The sequence below is a fragment of the Telopea speciosissima genome, chromosome 11 (assembly GCF_018873765.1).
Source record: "Telopea speciosissima isolate NSW1024214 ecotype Mountain lineage chromosome 11, Tspe_v1, whole genome shotgun sequence".
Lineage (NCBI taxonomy): Eukaryota > Viridiplantae > Streptophyta > Magnoliopsida > Proteales > Proteaceae > Telopea > Telopea speciosissima.
In genome coordinates this window covers 37,066,418-37,086,776 of record NC_057926.1, presented here as the reverse complement: position 1 = coordinate 37,086,776, position 20,359 = coordinate 37,066,418, and the positions used below count along the sequence as shown (strand labels likewise).

Genomic DNA, 20,359 nt, shown 5'->3' with positions numbered 1-20,359 from the left:
TACCTCCGGTGGTGTTTCTCCCATTCAGTGGCATTTTCGGTTGGGACATTTATCCTTGTCAAAACTCCAGCATATGGTTCCTAGTTGCAAGTATGTCTCTTGCCTCAAGTGTGAAGCGTGTGAACTCAGGAAGCATCATCGGTCATCCTTTCCTTCTCATAGTATGTCTAGAAGTCCTCCTTATTTTCTTTACCGCATTCAGATATTTGGGTTCCGCACATGTCAAAAATAGGTCATGTTTTCTTATTTTATCGCCTTTGTGGACGATCATTACCATCTGACATGGTTGTTCTTATTGAAAAATCATTAAGAATTTCTTTCTATTTCTAAAGATTTTTATAATGAAATAAAGACTCAGTTTGGTGTTTCTTTTAAAAAAAAAAATTGGTCTGATAATGCACTTGAAGACACTCAACTTGAGATATCTGTTTTTTGTTTTGCTCATGACATGATGCATCAAACAAGCTGTTTTTATACCCTTCAACAAAACGGGGTTGCTGAAAGAGAAAAAAAAAAAAAGACATTTATTGGAAATTGCTCACCCTCTACTGATTCATAAGAATGTTACAAAAAGTTTCTGGTTTGATGCTGTTTTACAGGTTGTTGTTTGATCATCCAGATGCCTATTGTTCTCGATAACCAATCCCTTTATTGTGTTTCCAAATTCTCTGTTTTCTTAGCTGCCTTGGGTGTTTGGCTGCACTTGCTTCATTCACAATCTACAGCCACATGTTAATAAGTTATTCCCAAGCTGTCAAGTGTGTTTTACTTGGTTATTCTAGTACTCAGAAAGGGTATAAACGTTATGATCCTATTACTCAACAGCAGTTTGTCAGTACAGATGTTATGGCGTACCCAATGCACATGGATCCCGCCACTATGGGGTCTGGGGAGGGTCATAATGCACACAGCCTTACCCCTGCTTTCGCAGAGAGGCTGTTTCCAGACTCGAACCCGGCCCTCCCTCCTGTCAATGCAGATGTTATAATTTTTTTAAATACTCCATACTTCTCAGCCACTAGTCATTCTCTTAACACAGATATTGTTAGCTCCCCTCTTATTCTTACTATTAGTGCCTTCGAATGATGTTCCATTCACCACCTCCTCAACACCACTGAAAGTGTATCAACGGTGCAAGAAGGCAACGCAGCCTACTTCGGTTCTTCCTACTTCACAGCCCACCACATGGTTTGATCCTACAGCTTATTCCTGCTTCCTCCTTGTCTCTTGATGACTTACCAGTTGCTCTTCACAGAGGTACCCGCTCTTGCACTCAAAAATCCATGGCCGCTTATCTTATTGAAAACTTTGTTTCTCTATCTTATATTTCATCTCCCTTACATAGATTTGCCCTTTTCTTATTTACTCATTCAATTACGAAAACCCATCGTGAGGCATTGTCTCATCTTGGGTGGGGAAGTGGCTATCAATACAGAAATGGATGCATTGATTTCTCAATAGACATGGACTATGGTAGATTTATATATAGGTAAGGACCTTGTGTGGTGTCGCAGTGTGTACACTATTAAGTACAACCTGGATGGCTCTGTTGGAAGGATAAAATCTCATTTAGTAACGAAGGGCTATACTCAGACCTATGGTGTGGATTACTTTGAGACCTTCCCTGTTGCTCGGCGTAATTCAATTCGTGTGCTCATTTTCTTTAGCTGTGAATTATGATTGGCCACTATATCAGTTGGATATCAAAAATGCTTTTCTTATATGGTAATTTGCACAAGGAGGTGTATATGGAACAACCTACAAGGTATGTTGCTCAGGGGGAGAATGCTCGAAGAGTTAGTTTGTTACAAAAGGTGATTTATGGCCTAAAACAATCATCTAGAGCCCGGTTTGATAGTTCAATTTGATCGTTACTCGGTATGGGTTCTCACAGTGTTATTCAGATCATTCAGTGTTTATTCGTCACCAGGATTCTAGTATGATTGTATTTGTTTTGTACGTCAATGATATTACCATATCTAGGGATGATGTATCTGAGATTACAGCGGTGAAATTTTATTTACAGTAGCATTTTCAAATGAAAGACTTGGGTGCCCTCAGGTATTTTCTTGGTATTGAAGTACTTCGGAGTTAAAAAGGGGGTAAGTCTCTCACAGAGGAAATATGTTTTGGATCTTCTGTTTGAGACTAGTATGCTTGCTTCCAAACCTGTTGATACACCCATGGACCCACACCAGAAGTTTGGGACAATTGATGACGAGGAGCTTGATGATAAGCACCAGTACAGGAGATTAGTAGGGAAACTCATTTACCTTACCGTTACTAGACTAGATATATCATTTGTTGATGGGCTCATTAGTCAATTTTATGGTCACCTATGAAGGCTCACTGGGAGGCAGCTTGTCGAATATTAAAGTATCTTAAAGGTGCTCCAAGAAAGGGGCTCATTTACTGGCTTAAACCAGCATATTGATGTGGTTGGGTACTCTGATGCAGACTGGGCTGGTGTTGACAGTGATAGGAGGTTTACCACAAGTTACGGTACTTTAAAATCTAGTCACATGGAGAAGCAAAAAAGCAAAGGACTGTGACCAGGTCCAATGCTAAGGCTGAGTATAGAGCCATGGCTCACACAGCAATCGAGTTAATGTGATTGAAATCATTGCTTCAAGAGTTGGGATTTCCGGTTACAAAATCTATGAAACTGTTTTGTGATAATAAAGCTGCTATCTATATTGCCATCAACCCACTGTTTCACGAGAGGGCCACACATTGAAGTTTTTTTTTTTTTTTTGTATGAGTTTTCAAGACATTAAAAGTTGATTGTCACTTTGTGAGGGATGTTGTAATGAGGAAGTTGATTAACGCTCCATTCATTTTTCCTCCAAAGCAATTGGTGATATGTTTACTAAGCCTATGTATTTAGTCCCGCTTTCAGGAAAAGTCGTTCCAAGCTAGGCATGGATAATCTATATGCTCTGGCTTGAGGGGAAGTGAGTGTTAAGAGTACCGCAGGGGTGTTCTTGTCTTATCGTGGTTTTATTTTCTTGATTTTAGTATACCGCAAGGACATAGGGGTATACTTGTCCTCGCGGCTTTGTAATTGGTTAAACCTATTATATAATATGTGAGGGGACTGTCGATAGGGATATTCTATTCTTCTCTCTATTGGCGCTCTATACTTCCCCTTCTCTCTATCTCTTCTCTAGTTTTCTTCTCTCTTCTTCTTGTTTTTCTTTTCCTTGTTTTCTATTGTAGGTACTGTTTTCTATTGTCTGATTATGATACAGTTTTCTTACAGCCTAATCAGTGACATGCAAAGTTCATATTATCATGTTTTTCTTCTTCTTTTAAATTCATTAAGGAGCATAAGAGTCCCAAGCAAGAAAGGCTACATGTAAAGGCCCATAAAAGAGCTGTAGTACAAATCACTCTGTACTGGAAGAGCTAACTACCCAAAGAGAAAATCAATTAGCATGTATCTCCATTGTGCTCATAGTTGTCATGGCGCCAAGATGATGACCCACGCACTCATCACCTAGGGGAGCCTAGGTATAGCATAGAAAGAGGGATTAACACATAAGATAACAAGTGTTTCTCCTTCAGTTTTGAATATACCTGAGGGGTTACGTTTACAGCCAAGCACTCCATTTTTCATGTTCAAAGTATGAAGGGCCTGTGTAAAAACAATACTTTTCTCTTTCATCTTTAAATTTATAATAAACATATTATGGAGAAAATAAACCATATTTAAGGCTTAAAATTCACCACACAGTCTTCATATTCTTCAAGTTCATAATGCCAGATGATACTTGATAGAGAAAGAACTCCCCTTGCTCCACCCCACTGTTCTTCTCTTTCTCTTCCTGTGCCCCCCTCCCCTTTTCTCACCTTTATCCCCTGGGTTTCTGGGAACCTTCACAATTTGGCGACTGGTCATCTTGAGCCTCAAGAGCCGCCTTGTCACTCAGGCACCTCCTATGCGATGCCTTGACAGCTATGATTCTACTCATTTCTCTAAGTAAGGTTTTCGTGCATATAGAGAGGGAGGGAATGTATCGGAATACTTTTAACGAGTGATCCTAAAAGCTTTGAAATGTACAAGACCAATATAGAACAATGAGTTCAAAAACAAAAGGAATAAAAGGGACTGAACAAACATAATTAAATAATCATATGGTACACAATCCTGCCTTTTTCAACCCTTAACGATGGATGTATACACAGTTACACATACATATTTGTGTACATACACGCATTTATGTATTTATGCATGCATGTACATATGCATGTATGTACGTATGATGGCAGAAGGTAAAACTGCTCCACAACAAGGATCACTTTTCCAGATATAGTGGTGTATGAAACAAGGAGTCTGAAGCAAGGGAAGAATCATTTACATACATGCTAACTAGTTGAGCTACATTAAAATGCTGCTTCACTAGTCTACAGAAAACATCTACAGCCATGTCCAAGGCCGTTTCTTTCTCCTGCAAGGAAGATTGACAAGTCATTAGCACACATAATGTTTTTAAAAAGTCATAACAGCAGCAAAAGGTTGTTAACAATCAATATAGAAAAAACCTTTTCAGAGCTGGACGAGCGGAACTCTTCCCAAAATCTCTTGAAGTCCAACTCCAATTCATGTTTGTCTCTGCTTCCATGAAAACATCAAACAGTAGACAACATAAGGAATCTATAATGAGCATTTAAGCAAATGACTCCAACACAAAATTAAGTCTATGGTTTAACTCTTGCATGGTAAGAAAGAAAGTGATAAATAACAGAAGGTACAGCCAATAAATTCATAAGAATTTTACAAACAACTAAAACATGTCAGAACCATTGAATTCATAAAAACGAGATACTAAGGGTGTGTAGGGCAACGTTCTAAAAAAACACAGTTACTGGTGTTTTTATATTTTTTGGAATACATTTGGAACACAACACGTATGTGACGTCTGGTCTACTTTTTTACCTTTTCGGAATGAACCAGTAAAAAAAACACATTTATTGGTCATTGGAGAAACAGATTTAAAGTGGATGTTAACAAACAGAAACAGAAAAAGGCAAAAAAAAACACCCAACATATAAATATATAACCACCACCTCTTCCTCCACCACTGCCGCCACCATGAGGTAGTTGTAAAAGGTGGATTTAGTTACTGTTAAGGATTGACTAGACAGCTCATATGCCTAGGTTCGATGTATGTGTGTCTAGGTTCAATGTATGTTAGGAGGATAAGAGTGCTGACTCATTCCTTACCTATCATACTTTTTCTGTGACCCCTTTTATCTCGATAAATAATGGCCTCTGTCAATCTAGACAAGCCAAACTATTCTTCTCAACTTGGTATCAAAGCCCAATACTATGGGTATTTTTTCAACTTTATCTCGCTGCCAATCACAAGAAGTCAGCCCTCCATAAAAGAGGCTTCGGCCTCCCATGGCCTCTACCTAAAGGCATGCCCGCCTTCACTTACTAGCTGACCAGCTAACCATGCAATGGCTCCGGCCAGCAGGCCCACACCAACCACCACTAGGGCTCCCGCCCTTCTGTGATCGGTGACCAGCACCATCGCCGGCCCCACCAAGGCCTCTGCTCTCTTGTGGTCAACCCTAGGTCATCACCAGGTCCCTGCCAGGGCTCCAAGCCTTCTTGTGATTGTCACCAGGGTCCGTCGGCCCCTGTGATCTCTGCCAGGTCTCACCGAGACCCGCCAGGGCTTCCTGCCCCTCTTTCGGACTCCACCAGGGCCCTGCTGTCTCGCTCAAGCCCTCTCAGGCCCTGCTGCCTCTCCGCCTCACTGGGACTTACTGAAGTCCATGACAGGGCTGTTGCTCCTTTTTAGGTTGCTACCAACCTTCCTCCAGGCACCGATAAGGTCTTCTACCTTGCTAGGCCTCATCTAGGCCTTCTCATCCTCTCTTATTGAGTCTACACACCACCACTGATCACTACCAAGGCCATTTAAGGTCTTCTACCTTGCTGCCTCATTTATTACTAGGATTTTTACTTCATAGCTGCCATCCTTGGCCTATGCTTCTTCTCCAGTGAGTGATTTCTTTCCTGGGTTCCGTTTCTCTATGGCGGAAAGTACTACAACCTCCACAGGGGAAGTCGAGGGTGGTGTAGAGGGTCGTCTTGGAACCCATGGCCATAACCCTACTCTTCAGGTAGGACCTACTATGTTAAATGGGACAAATTATCTCACTTTGTCTCGGGCTTGCCTTCTTACTATCCGTGGTAATAATTTTTTGGGATACTTAAATGGTGACATTCCCAAACCTACAGAATCTACGGCAGCTAATACGTTGTTGGCTAATGATGCCCTCATCAAGTCCTTCTTATTGAACTCCATGGACTCTACCATTAGCCCCAGTTTTGTTCTATTAAATTCTGCCAAGGAACTTTGGGAAGTCGTGAAACAGACATCTGCACAATCCAACAACTATGCACAGATATATAAACTGAGACAACAAGTTCATGAAAGAACTTAGAAGGAACTGTCTACCAGCTTACTATTTCACCCTCAATACTTTATGGCAATAGTTGGACTTCTCTCACCCTATTTCCATGGTTTGTACTACTGATGTTGGTACGTTTCAGAAGGAGCCTGAGATGTAAAGGGTATACAACCTTCTGACAAGACTGAACCCGGAATATGACCAGATCCGTGACCAGGTTCTCAGTCGTGATAAATTTCCCACCTTGCTTGAGGCTTACAATTTGGTTCAACATGAGGAACGTCACCGCTCTGTTATGCTGCCCACTCTTGCTCCTCGTTCAGCACCAGTTACTACTCCTCAGACAGATCTTCGCACCACTACTAAACCAGTTGCTGCTGTCAAAGAACCGGTTAAGTGTGATTACTGTGGTCATCCCCGTCACACTCGGGAAACTTGTTGGAAGCTTCATGAACGCACTAAAGGAGGGGGCTCCGGGGGTAAACAGGCCTCTCCTTTCTCTTCTGAACAGATGATGGCTCTCTCGCATATGATGATCCAGCTTAGTATTGCATCTCCTACTATGGCTTCTTCCACTACACCTACTTCTCACTTGGCTCAATCAGGTATATTTCATGTTTCCTATCCTTCTAGTTCTTCTTGGATTTTTTATTCTGGGGCTTCTGACATATGACTAGCTCCTCGGACATGCTTCGCACTTATCTTCCTTGTTATGGGAAGGATAAGGTCCAAGTTGCTAATGGGTCCATATCTGCCATCTCTGGTAAAGGTTCAGTATCCTGTTCGCCTTCCATTTCTTTGTCTTCAGTTCTTCAGGTCCCTAACCTTTGCGTAAATTTGCTTTACATTACCGCCTTACTGTTGATCTTAACTATTGTGTTCACTTCTATTCTACACATTGCGTCTTTCAGGATCTGGCAAATGGAAGCAATGATTGGATATGGTAGGGTGCATGAGGACTGAACTACTTTTATCCCGATGTCAGTATCTCATCACCTGTTTCTGCTTACACCAGCCACAATGACAGTGCTCTTCATCAGCTCCATCAGTGGCATTACCGACTTGGTAATCCTTCCTTTCATGTTTTACGTCATTTTTTTTTTTAAAACCCGAATATTACCTGGGACCCGGGCAGCCCCTAGAATATTATTAAAATCAATCAATGAATAAAGAATACAAGGGGGGGACGCACCACCTTACCCCAACCCAAAGGAACAGATACTCTCAACTCAACTCTGGACCCGACCCATACAAAATTAAAAAACTATTTCCTCAGAACTGGCAAACCAGCCTTGTCCTCTCTAAGAATATGCTGCAGATCACCAGGCAGCCAGCTGCCAATGTGGTAACTGATAGAGGATCCTGTATCACAGGCCAGGTTGGCCATCCAATCAGCCGCCCTGTTACTCTCTTTGTAAGCAAAGGTGACCAGCGCCCGAGTAGAACTAACTAAGGCCATGACCTCCTGGGAACAATACCAACCCCTCCAGAGATTACATCTCTTTTGACTAATCATTTTGACAATGGAAGCAGAGTCTGAATTAACCACAACATCTGAATGACCCAAATCATGGCACAACTTCAAGCCATCTCTCAGAGCTCTCATCTCGGTCAATGAGTTGGTGCAATCACCATAGAAATGAGAGAAGGCAGCCAACACAACACCTTCCTTATCCCTGACTACCCCTCCACCCCCTCCAACACCAAGATTGCCTCTACATGCACCATCCACATTAAGCTTCACCGAGAAAAAAGGTGGGCACCAATAAACAGGAAGAGGACTTTTCAATCGGGCAGGAGCAGCTGAAAGACCCAAAACCTGCAGAATTAAACCATCTCTAGGGGAAGATGATCGCCTGATCCGGGGTGGGTACGTAAGGCTTCTCACCCAGCGCTTAACGCATTCAATAATAGCACAAGAAGCCCGCCTGCTTTCCCCATGTCTTTTGTTGTTCCTTTCCTTCCATAACTACCAAACAATCAAGGAAGGTAAAAGCCCTATAACATAGGCACAAAGACTGCCACAACCCACCGACCCATGCCACAGAGAAATACGACCTCTGACGTCCTGTGAAGGCAGCAAATCAATATCAAAGACACACGAAAAGAACCTCCAATCCTTCGCCGCAGTGCCTCCACCAATCAAGGAATGGTCAGTGGTTTCCCTCTTAGGCCTCTCGCAACAGTTGCACTTAGAAGCCAGAGGAATGCCTACAGACATTAAAGACTCATCTGTGGGGATTTTCCCATTAAGCAGCTGCCAAGTGAAAAATGTTATCTTTGTAGGCAAAGACTGGTCCCAAATCCACCTAGCGTAGGTGACCTCTGGCGACCTGCCCCGTACTTCATTCCAGGCCGAATTTGCTGTGAAACCACCATCGCTAGTGATAGTCCATACCAACACATTATCCTTATCTAAGAAAGTAAAATTTCCTTGAAGGATACGTTGCCTCACCCCAACCGAATCAATCCGATTCAACAAGTCATTCTTCCAAGTGCCATCCTCATTAACTGCATCCTTAACACGCAAAACGGTATCAACCTGAAGTGTGTTGTCCACATAATCTAGCAAAGGATCAACCCCCACCCAGTTATCGAGCCAAGAAAGGACATTTCCAACACCAATTAACCACCGTGACTTATCCAACATGAAATCTTTAAAAGCCAAAGCACTTCTCCAAGATTTCAATTCAAGCCCACCCGACCCTGCCAAAGTAATATGATTACCTTTAAAGACTTTAGCCTTGAAGAAAGCACTCCAAAGCAAGTAATCAGCAAGGATTCTCCATAAACCTTTGAGACTTAGAGACAGGCCGAAATCCTCCAACAGTCTAATCCCTAAGTCCCCTTCTTCAATCGGCCTACAAACCTTCTACCAACTGACCCAGTGCCTTCGCCTTCCCCACTCCGAGCTCCCCCAGAGAAAATCAGCAACGATGCCATAGATCCTCCTGAAGACAGCCTTGGGCGGCTCTAAAGTTGTAAGGACATGGATTGGAATAGAGGCAAGGACGTGTTTTCGCAAGGTCACACACCTACCAGCAGATAAGAGCTTTCCTTTCCAGCCAGCCACCTTGTTTCTTATCCTTCCAACCAGATCATCAAAGAAACAAACTTTAAGCCTTCCTGCATAGAGAGGGTCACCCAAATAAGTTATCGGAAGCTCCTTTCTCGCAAACCCTGTGACGGTCCCCACCATTCGAGCCTTAGCCACTAAAAAAATTTTCTCCAGCACGTAACAACTCTTTTGTTTATTCACCAGTTGTCCTGAAAAACTTTCATACCTGCTTATAAAGCCCAGGTTTTGCTTTAACGAGCACTTTAAGCCTCTGGTAAATATAATGGTGTCCTTTGCAAACAGACAATGGGAGACTCCAGGACACCCTCTTGGAAGCATGTAATAAGAAGCCCACCCCTCTGCGAACAGATTTTTAATCCCCCTGCTAAGCACCTCTCCCGCCAAAATGAAAAGGGCTGGCGATAAGGGATGACCTTGTCTCAAAACCCTGGTAGACTTGAAGTAACCCGAACCATAGCCTCCCAGAACTATAGAAAACCAACAATTCTCTACAGTCTTCCTGATTAAACCAATAAAACATTATAATGTGGACTAGTTAACTTGCGACATCTATGAACTTGCTAAGCACACCAGGTCTAACTTTCCCAATAATAATAAAAGAATTCTTCCTTTTTCTATTATTCATTCGGACTTATGGGAATCATCTAAAACTATTTCTAGGGGAGGGTTTCGTTGGTTTATTACCTTTATTGACAATTGTACTCGGTTGACTTGGGCGTATCTTCTCCAGTCTAAGTTTGAGGCCTTCTCTTGCTCTTCTCTTGCTTCCAATCTTAGACCTAATTCCAGGCTCAATTCAGATTTTGCAAAGTGATAAGCGGACTGAGTACATTGATGGTGCATTCCTTCGGTACCTTGATGCCCATGGTATATTATTCCAAACATCATGTGTTCATACTCCCAAACAAAATGGTTACCCGAATGGAAAAACAAACATCTCCTTGAGGTAACCCATTCCTTGCTGTTTACAACCCATGTCCCCAAATTTTATTGGGGTGATGCCATCCTGGCTGCATAGTTGTCACGGCGTCATGGCGATCCAAGTCGGTGGAGGGGTGTTTGATCGATATATCGACACGTCGCCCGCCATGGCAATCATATCGACCATGGTAGAATTGTAATTAACTCCAAAGTTGAATGGCAAAGTTGAATGGCAAACTAGTAGATAAATCAAGATTTATAAGAGCAATGACAGAATTGTAATTAAATCCAAAGTTGAATGGCAAAGTTGAATGGCAAACTAGTAGATAAATCAAGATTTATCAGAGAGATGGCAGAATTGTAATTAATCTGAAGTTGTAAAGGAGTGGCAGAACTGTAATTTAATGGAGTTAAAGAGAAAACTGAATGGGTTAAACAGAATAGCAATAGAGAATATAAGGGGTTTTATATAAATAATATAAGTTGTCCTTACTTGCAATTTTAAAGACTTAATGTCTTCTTCAACCTTGCAATAACACGATAGAAAGAGAGGTAGAGAAGCGGTGAACTGGAGTAGTTCCAGCAGAGGAAACTCCTCCTTATGAAGACAACTCTCCCGGCAATTTCTGGAACAAAATCGCAGCACCAAGGTCTACCGATCCCAACGAGAAATAGCCCCAAAATTCTACTGGCCACCGAATGGTGAGATCTGAAATCAGATCTGGTGGATGTCTTAGCTGCAGGTTACTAAACCAAGGCTAAAATAGGAGATTTAGGGAAGCAGGGAGTGGGTCTAAGGTTGACGAAGAAACAAAAAAATAAAGAAGAAGAAATCGAAGAGGGAAAGAGAGACAGGACACCATGCATAGGTCGATATGCATAGACCTCCAGCGCCAGGACGCCATGGCGACGCCATGACAACTATGCCTGGTTGCTGCCTTCCTTACCAATCAGGTTCCCTCCAGTGTTTTGGACTTCAAACCTCTAGTAAGTCTTCTTCCTAACCCCGCCCTTGCTTCTCTTCTTCCTCCCAACGTCTTTGGTTGTGTGTTTAGCTCATAATTCCTATCCTACTTGTTCCATGTTGGACCCACGGGCCCTCCGTTGTATCTTCCAAGGGTTCTCTACCTCTCAAAAAAGTTATAACTGTTACCATCCTCCCTCCCGCCTCTTACTAGTTACCATGGGTGTTACTTTCTATGAAGATGACGCTTCAAGGGGTTAATGTTGAGGAAGAGCTTCCTTCTCTAGTCATTGATACCGTTCGGCTTCAGAGGGAGACAGGCATTGAGGATACCACTGCAAAAAGGGATCTAATTACTTACTCCCGAAGACAAAAGCAGTAGCCCATCACAAATCCATCATGTCCACCAGCTCTCCCGGATCCAAATCCAGCTCCTTCGTTGATCTTGGATCTTGCTCCTCCATCTCAGACCTCAAATTATCCTTCTTCGTCTAACGATGCCCCTATTGCTCTTAGAAAAGTGGTTCGAACATGTACTAAACACCCTATCTCTAGATTTGTCTCTTATGCATCATTGTCTCCTTCCTACCATGCCTTTGTTTTTTCTTTGTCCTTTATGTATATTGCACATGATTGGAAAGAAACTATCATAAATCTCAAGTGGAAAAATGCTATGGTGGAAGAAATTCAAGCCTTGAAGAAGAATGAAACCTGGGAGCTTGTTCCTCATCCTAAGGGAAAGAAGACAGTAGGTTGTAAGTGGGTACTCACTTTTTAACAAATGGCCAATGGAACAGTGGACAGATACAAAGCAAGACTGGTCGCCAAAGGTTTCACCCAGATCTATAGGGTTGACTACCAGGAAATATTTTCCCTTGTTGCAAAGACGAACTCTGTTCGGGATCTATTGTCTTGTGCTGCAAATCTTAGCTAGAATCTCGAACAACTTGATGTGAAGAATGCCTTCCTCAATGGTAATCTAGAGGAAGAGGTATACATGGCTGTTCCCCCAAGTTTTTCTTCACCATCCACAGCTAGCAAGGTGTGTCGACTTCGAAAGTCTCTTTATGGCCTTAAACAATCACCTGAGCTTGGTTTGGTAGATTTCAGAAGGCTATACAAAAGTTTGGCAACAAACAGAGCCACGTTGATCATTCCTTGTTTGTCAAATGCAAGAATGGGAAAGTGACTGCCCTCATTGTCTATGTTGATGATATAGTGATAACAGGGAATGATGATGCAGAGATCTCATTATTGAAGAATCAGCTGACCACAGAGTTTGAAACTAAAGACTTGGGACCTCTTAGATATTTTCAAGAGATCAAAGTAGCCCGTTCAGATAAGGCCATAAGGGTATCAGCATTTGCCAAAGAAATTATGTCCTAGATCTACTCAGTGAGAGAGAGATGCTGGGATGTAAGCCTATAGAGTCTCCAATTGAGGTGAATCACCACATCAGCTGTAATGGCTGAACCGGTGGAAAAAGATAGATATCAGCATCTTGTTGGCATGTTGATATACCTCTCCCATACTAGGCCGGACATTGCTTATGTTGTGGGTGTTGTGAGTCGCTTCTTTCATGCTCCTCAAGCCAACCACCTCGAAGTTGTGTACCGGATACTGCAGTACTTGAAATCAGCTCCAAGCAAGGTTTTTCTTTTCTCCAACAACAATAATTTGAAGTTGGATTGCTCCACTGATGCTGATTGGGCTGGTTCAATTGATGATCAGCCATCCACTTCAGGATATTGCACATTTCTTGGACGTAATTTGGTTACTTAGCGATGAAAGAAGTAATCAGTATTCAGTAGTATCCAGACCCAGTGCTGAGGCAGAATATAGAACTATGGCACAAGGTATCTATGAGCTCAACTGGCTTAAGGAGCTACTTAAAGATCTAGGGATAACATCAAAAGAACCAATGCGACTCTACTATGATAATAAGGCCGCGATCAGCATAGCCCACAACCCAGTCCAGCATGATCAGACCAAGCATATTGAGATTGGCAGACACTTCATCAACTAGAAATTAGAACAAGGCTCAATTTGCATACCTTTCGTCACCTCAGAAAATCAGCTTGTTGAAGTATTCACCAAGAGTTTGACCTCTTAAGGCATTTCATCCAGTTGTTTTCAAGTTGGAAATGAAGGATATCTACGCACCAACTTGAGGGGGAGTGTTAAGGACTGACTAGACAGATATGTCTAGGTACAATGTATGTGTGTCTAGGTTTAACGTATGCTAGGAGGATAAAAGTGCTGACGCATTCCTTACCTGTCATACATTTTATGTAATCCCTTTTATCTCTATAAATAAAGCATGGCCTCTGTCAATCTAGACAAGCCAAACTATTCTTCTCAACTTTCTTCTTCTCAATTGTTACATGTCCCATTTAGGTAACTACATGATGGTTAGAGTTACAACAGGATAGGTATAAGAGGGTTGATGCAAATCCATCACCAAACTGGGCTTGTTTGCCTAGGAATAAGTCTAGGGTTGGGTTATTTATATGTTGGGCCTTAGGTCCACTTTTATAGATTTAAAACATGGGTAGTTGGGTACTAAGACTGCATACGGGATTTCCTTTATTAGGAGTTAGTTTCTTATACTAAGTGTATTTTTAAGTTGTTTTGGGTTAGTTCAATTAAACCGGTTCAATGTGGTTCAATTAAGTTGCAAGTAATTGTTATCAAGTGTTTTAGTTGGGCTGGATTAGGATTCTACAAGTATAGTCCTGTTTTGAGCTTGTTTCCTTTATTAATTCACTTTCCTAGTCAATTTAGGTTACCTTATCAGTTAAGGATTGGATTAGGCATTTCCTTTTAGTGTAGGAATCTATTATTGAGTCTTCTATATAAGTTTGTAAGGGAGACCAGCATTGTAAACGAATTTAGTAAAGAAATTGCTTTTCCTTGCCTTTTTCATGTTTGAAGATCTCTTGAGTTTGATCAAGGAACCCCTTCTGTGCGATCAAGGTAGATTAGTGTTTGATCCAATCAAAACCACCTTGCGGTGTGAAACCCAGGTGTTATTTTATGTTGTTCTTATTATTCCATCATCTTCTTCATCCATTAACAAGTAAGTATTCTTCTATTTCCGGCAACTAGAATCCTGTTTCTAGAAGATTATGTGCTACATGTATTTTGAGATTAAGCAATCCAACCGTTAGAATCTTCTCAACTTTTGACCTAAATACCTAATGTTTCATACCCTTCCCCATGAACTTGATTTGAATTTCAGCATATTTTGACCTGCTGATTTCGAATTATTAGAGTTTTTCCTATTCTGCCCCTACCCCCTAGCAACTTTTTTTAAGCATCATCGAGTTAATGTTTTCATGATCTACATGTTATTGTTTCTGAACCTATATACAGAATTGAGTATCAAGTTCAGACCTAGTTTCTGAATTCAGTTTTGTATTTGGAAATTACCATTATACCCCTAACAGTTACTGTTTGTTTTCTCCCTTGATATACTGATTTCAAATCAGGGTTTAGTCATTATTTTACATCTGGTTTCAGTATCAATTGACTCCTCTATTTTCCTATTCTTGTTTGCCAAATAATTATCCAATTACCCTTGTCCTAGATCTGCTAGGATTGCCCCATTATCTGAATTATTCTTTGATTTAAGGATCTTCTGTATTGACTACTATTTTGAGGCTTTCAAATATAGTACCACATTAAGTGGTAACAGGGCATGGCAGAGAATCATCCATCAAGACATCCAAATGCACCTGATCTGATGGCTAGTATGTTGTAGATGTTCAAACAATTATCTGCAAAGAACAGAAGTCTGAATGAGAGGTTGAATGAAAGTCACAGGAGCATGAAGGAGAGGTTGACAGTAGTAGAGAATCGGATTATTGCACCCACACATGATACTCATATTCCACCTAAGGATGAGACTAGGAATCTGGCACATTCTACACCTCATGTTCATAACCGGAGATTCATAAGAAGAGGTCCACAGAGAGTTCCTCCAGTAAAGTTGACCTTTGAAGAGCATGTATGGAGCTATTTTAATGTTGACCAGCCCACACTCAACCGTCACACTGGTGATTCACAGAGGGTCAAGCTTGAGCTCAAGAATTACACTAGTAAGCATGACCCCCAGGTGTTTTATGATTGGTTGGCAGTGCTGGAAGATTATTTTGATTGGTTTGAGCAATCTGAGACAAGGAAGATGAAACTAGCTCGCACTAAGCTAGTTGGTTCAGCACGTAATGTGGTCAATTACCGAGATTGTTTTGAGAAAGCCTTTCATGTAGAGGTGTTAGTAGCACAAACAAGAAGAAGGTTTGGATACCAAGCTGAGGAGCATGAGAAAAAATTTTAGCACCTAAATCTATTACTACAATCCCCTACACGTGCCACATTTCCTACACGTTATGACAAAGGAAAGGCACCTATGACCAGCGGTAATAAGGTTCAGTGTTATCATTGTCAAGAAATTGGACACTATGCCAATGCTTGTCCAAACCATTGTTAGCAAAAACACGTTTAAAACTCCACGTTCCCATTTTTTACCATTTTAAACACGTTTTGCCGTATGCTTCTCAAACATACGGAAAAAAAGGCATTCGGCAAGCATTCCCATTTTAAACGCGTTTAAAACACATTTCCGTTTTTTAAGACCTTGGACTTAAGTGACCATATCTCTCTCTCCCAATCTCTGATCGGCTTGATTCTTTCACCAATGTAAAGATGACTCAAAAGGCTACATTTTTCATGATATCACCTTCAAGTCAATGCATGGATACCAAAATTAGAAGCATGTATTTCAATAAAAATTTCTTAATTTATATGAGAAAATTGCCCTTTTTTTGGTTCCCTTTTTTTGAAATATAAACGTTTAAAACTCCTACCGTCCGTTTTCGGTTTTTTATCGTTCTCTATTTTTTTGACCGTTTTATTTGACCGTCCGTTTGTAAGTTTTTATAGTTTAAAACCCGTACCATAATACTCTGTTTTTTTGCCGTTCCCATTTTGCTAACTATGGTCCAAACCACCAGGAAGTAAACGTTGTTACTAAAATTGAAGAATCTGATGATGATTGTCCTAATTTATATCCGTACCCACTTGACGACGAGGATTTTAATGCAGATAACTATGATAAGGCCGATGCAAATGATGATGGGTCTTGTGGCATTCATGCGGTTAGTTATGTCTTTGTGGCTGAAACCATGGAAGATTCCACTGAAGAGGTCTACATTGAAGAGATCAGAGTAGACAAGTCTGAAGTTGTTGAAGATGTGGTAGTGGTTGAGACTACTCCACAACAAGTCTTCGAGTTTCATGATTTTGTTCTTGAAGAGGCAGAGCTTGTGCCCCAAATCCTCGATGAGAAGGTTACCAACGTTCAGGACTCTATGCATATGACGTTCACTATTGATTTTGATTCAGACGTCGATCACGTAGAGTTTGTTATGCCATCATGGATCTTTGCAGAGAAAGCTCCACGCTTTGACGACGACATTCCTAAAGTTTACAAGAAACCAGAATTCTGTTTCAAAATGGTCAAGTCTGCAACTCGCACGTTATTTCCCCCGCCTTACTGCAAAACTCGAGGTCGAGTTTTTCTTAGGAAGAGTAGTTAATGCATATTCATCATCAAACCGGGCTTGTTTACAAAGGAATAGTCTAGAGTTGGATTGTATACATGTTAGGCCTTTGGTCAATATGGTTTTCAAGGTAATAGGCCACTTTTAGGGGCCTAAAACATGGGTAGTAAGATTGCATACAGGATTTCCTTTATTAGGACTTAGTCTCCTATACTTAGTTTATTTTTAAGTTGTTTTGGGTTAGTTAAATTGAACCGGATCTATGTGATTCAATTTAAGTTGCAAGTAATTGTTATTAAGCGTTTTTTTTTTTTTTGGTATATAAGTATATTACCGAACCCCAGGGGGAGCAGGGAAAAGAGAGGGGAGAGGGGGAAAAAATGGGGGGGGAGGCGACCAAACCAGCCTACGCAGAGGATGAAGGCCACAAAAAGGCAATATCAAGGCCCCAAGAAATCAAAATATGCATGTTCCTAGGGGTGTCTGTAGAATGCCTCTGACGGATTCAGCTGAGCTTGGAAGACACATCGGAAGAGATGGCTTTCCAAATCACATCGAAAGATCTAGAGTTGGAAGTCCATCTCCAGAGGTTCCTTTCCATCCAGATATGGTGAATAGCAGCGCCAAAAACAAGCTTCCCAATAGTGCCACAAATGGAGTTTCCAGGAAAAGTCTTGAGCAACCAGAGCCATTCACGGTCGAATATCCAGGTCCTTCTGCTACGCGGCCAGATCGAGGACAGGGCCTTTTTCCAAATGGTAGAGGTGAAAGGGTAGTCAAAGAAAAGGTGATGAATATCTTCACGGCCTATCCAACAAAGGTTACAAGAGGGGGGGGGGCGGGGGTATTGCGATGAATGAGGAAGGCTTGGGTAGGTAGGCAAAGTCTGAGGGCTCTCCAAATAGTGAGGCTATGGCGAGGGATATGGCCTTTGAACCAGACTAAGTTGTGCCAGGGGACAGAGGGGCTAGGGTCTCTGGAGAGGTTCGAGGCTGAAGAGGAGGTGAAGATACCATTGGGGGAGGAGAGCCAGGTAACCTTATCCGCACAAGAGGAGGGGGAGGGCAGCAAAGAGAGGAGGGTTGCCCAGATTGTGTTTTAGTTGGGCAGGATTATGATTCTTTAAGTCTAGTCATGTTTGGAGTTTGTTTCCTTTATTATTTCACTTTTCTAGTCAATTTAGGTTACCTTATTAGTTAAGGATTAGGTTATACCTTTCCTTTTAGTGTAGGATCTATTTTTTAGTCCCCTATATAATTTTGTAAGGGAGGCCAGCATTGTACACAAATTTAGTAAAGAAAATGCAGCTTTTGCTTGCCTCTTCATGTTTGATCAAGATCCCTTGTGTATGATCAAGGCACCCCTTGTGCGCAATCAAGGTAGGTTGGTGTTTGATCCGATCGAACCACTTTGCGGTGTCAATCCCATGTGTTATTTTCTGTTGTTCTTATTATTCCGGCATCTTCTTCATCCATTAGCAAGTAAGTATTTTTCTATTTTCCTGCAACTAGAATCCTTGTTTTTAGAAGACTATATGCTACATGTTTTCCAACCATTAAAATCTTTTCAACTTTTGACATAATGTTCATATCCTAATCAATGAATTCGATTTTGAATTTCAGCATATTTTGACCTACTGATTTCGAATTATTAGAGTTTTTCCTATTCTGCCCGTAACCCCTCCTAACACTGTTTGAAGCATCATCAAGTTAATGTTTTCATGGTCTACATGTTATTTGTTTCTAAACCTATATGCAGAATCGAGTATCAAGTTCAGATTTAATTTCTGAATTAGTAAAATTACCATTATAACCCTATCAATTACTGTTTGTTTTCTCCATTGATATACTGATTTCTAATCTGTGTTTTTAGTCATTTTTTACATCTGATTTGAGTATCAATTGATTCCTCTATTTTTCCTGTTCTTTATTTCTGAATAATTACTTAACTACCCTTCTCCTAGATCTGCTAGGATTGCCCCTTAATCTGAATTATTCTTTGATGTATAGGCCCTGTCTATTGGCTACTGTTTTGAGTCTTTCAAATTCAGTACTACATTAAGGGCTCTTGCTTTGGTTTTGTTCTATGCTGTGAGACTTGGGAGAGACACAAAGGCCAGAAGGCAATCCTCTTAATGTTGGCCATTGACGAATACTGTGAATGTCACCGGAGAATGCCGGAGTTGGATTGTAGGTAGGTGATCCTCCTCTATTATGTTAATCCAGCTGCCATTGTTAATGATGCTAACACAAGAATGAAACTCAATCCAGCAGACTCTAGCGAACTATCTCAAGTCTCAAGATCACAACTTTCGCAATGCCGCCACGTAATGCACTTTGGCTAAGCTCTAAAGAGTCCCATTCTATTTTTTTTTTTTTTCCTAAATCAATTCTTTAACAAGGAACTATAGCAAAAGAAGCTGTAGGATTAAGAACCAAAATCATATTTCTTATTCAGTTATTACATTCTCTCCTAACACTAAATAAATGCCAGTCTAAAATTTGTACTTAAAACAGCTACAAATTCCAAAAGATTTTTTCATCACATAACGTACCAAAAAGAAAATCCACCTTTCCTGCTTCAATTTTTAGTAAAATCTATGTCCGCGACGTTCTAACATATTAAATTACGTTCTCATTGCTCATCTTAAACGCCGAAATACTTCGACGTTCAAAAAATACCCCGAAAAGCAGAAAAAGCAATTGAAAACGTATATTACCAAGAAAAATTACATCTTTGCATGGACAAAAAGAAAATGTGCATTAAAAAATAAGAAGAAGAACCTTGAAGGAGACGAGGTAAAGTCACTTCTCGGCGACGCAAAAGCTTCTGCCGTGGAGGCAGAGGGTGAAGACGACGATGCAGTAAGATTTTTTAATCCGACCTTCTCCTTTAAGTCCTTAAGCAATGAAGCCCATTTCATTGTTTTCCGAGACGACTGAAACATGTGAGAATGTCATCTGAAGAAGCTCCTCCTCCGGAGATCCATCTCCACTTGAAAAAAAAAAACCCTAGATCAGGCCCTCCTTGCACGATCTAGAAGGATCTCAAAAGCTCAAAATCTCACTCTGATATCTCTGAATCGACAAAAAAAATTCCATAAATACTTCAAAATAAATGTTTTAACAATTAAGTCGACAAACAGATTGTTCGATTGAACTGATCGAGACTGGCACCTCGATCTGATTGTTCGTTCTCTAAAATTTGTTTGCTCTGTTTGTTTTCCTCTTTTTTTTTATTTTGCAATATAAAACGCGATTTCCGTTGTGATTTGAGAAAGCAAAAGGCTAAGAATAGTAACTGTGGGTCGGCTCTCGCCTGACTTGCCCCCTCGAACGTTACTTCTATATCAACTCTTCACAGTTCAGACCTCACCTGCCACGTCAGCGTGGGATCCACTTA

At 41.0% G+C, this 20,359-nt stretch overlaps 1 protein-coding gene across 1 annotated transcript in view; it reads right to left on the bottom strand.

The window, feature by feature from the left end:
- Window positions 1-20,035, bottom strand: part of LOC122646706 (protein SPIRRIG-like) — a 92,125-nt gene extending 72,090 nt beyond the window's left edge. Inside the window, exons 1-3 of the mRNA XM_043840307.1 lie at window positions 19,741-20,035; window positions 4,546-4,615; window positions 4,366-4,451 (exon numbers count right to left, since the gene is read on the bottom strand). Of these exons, the coding sequence (XP_043696242.1) occupies window positions 4,366-4,451; window positions 4,546-4,615; window positions 19,741-19,904 (320 nt within the window). The 5' untranslated portion in view covers window positions 19,905-20,035. The remainder of the gene's footprint in view (window positions 1-4,365; window positions 4,452-4,545; window positions 4,616-19,740) is intronic.
- Between the last annotated feature and the right edge of the window lie 324 nt (window positions 20,036-20,359).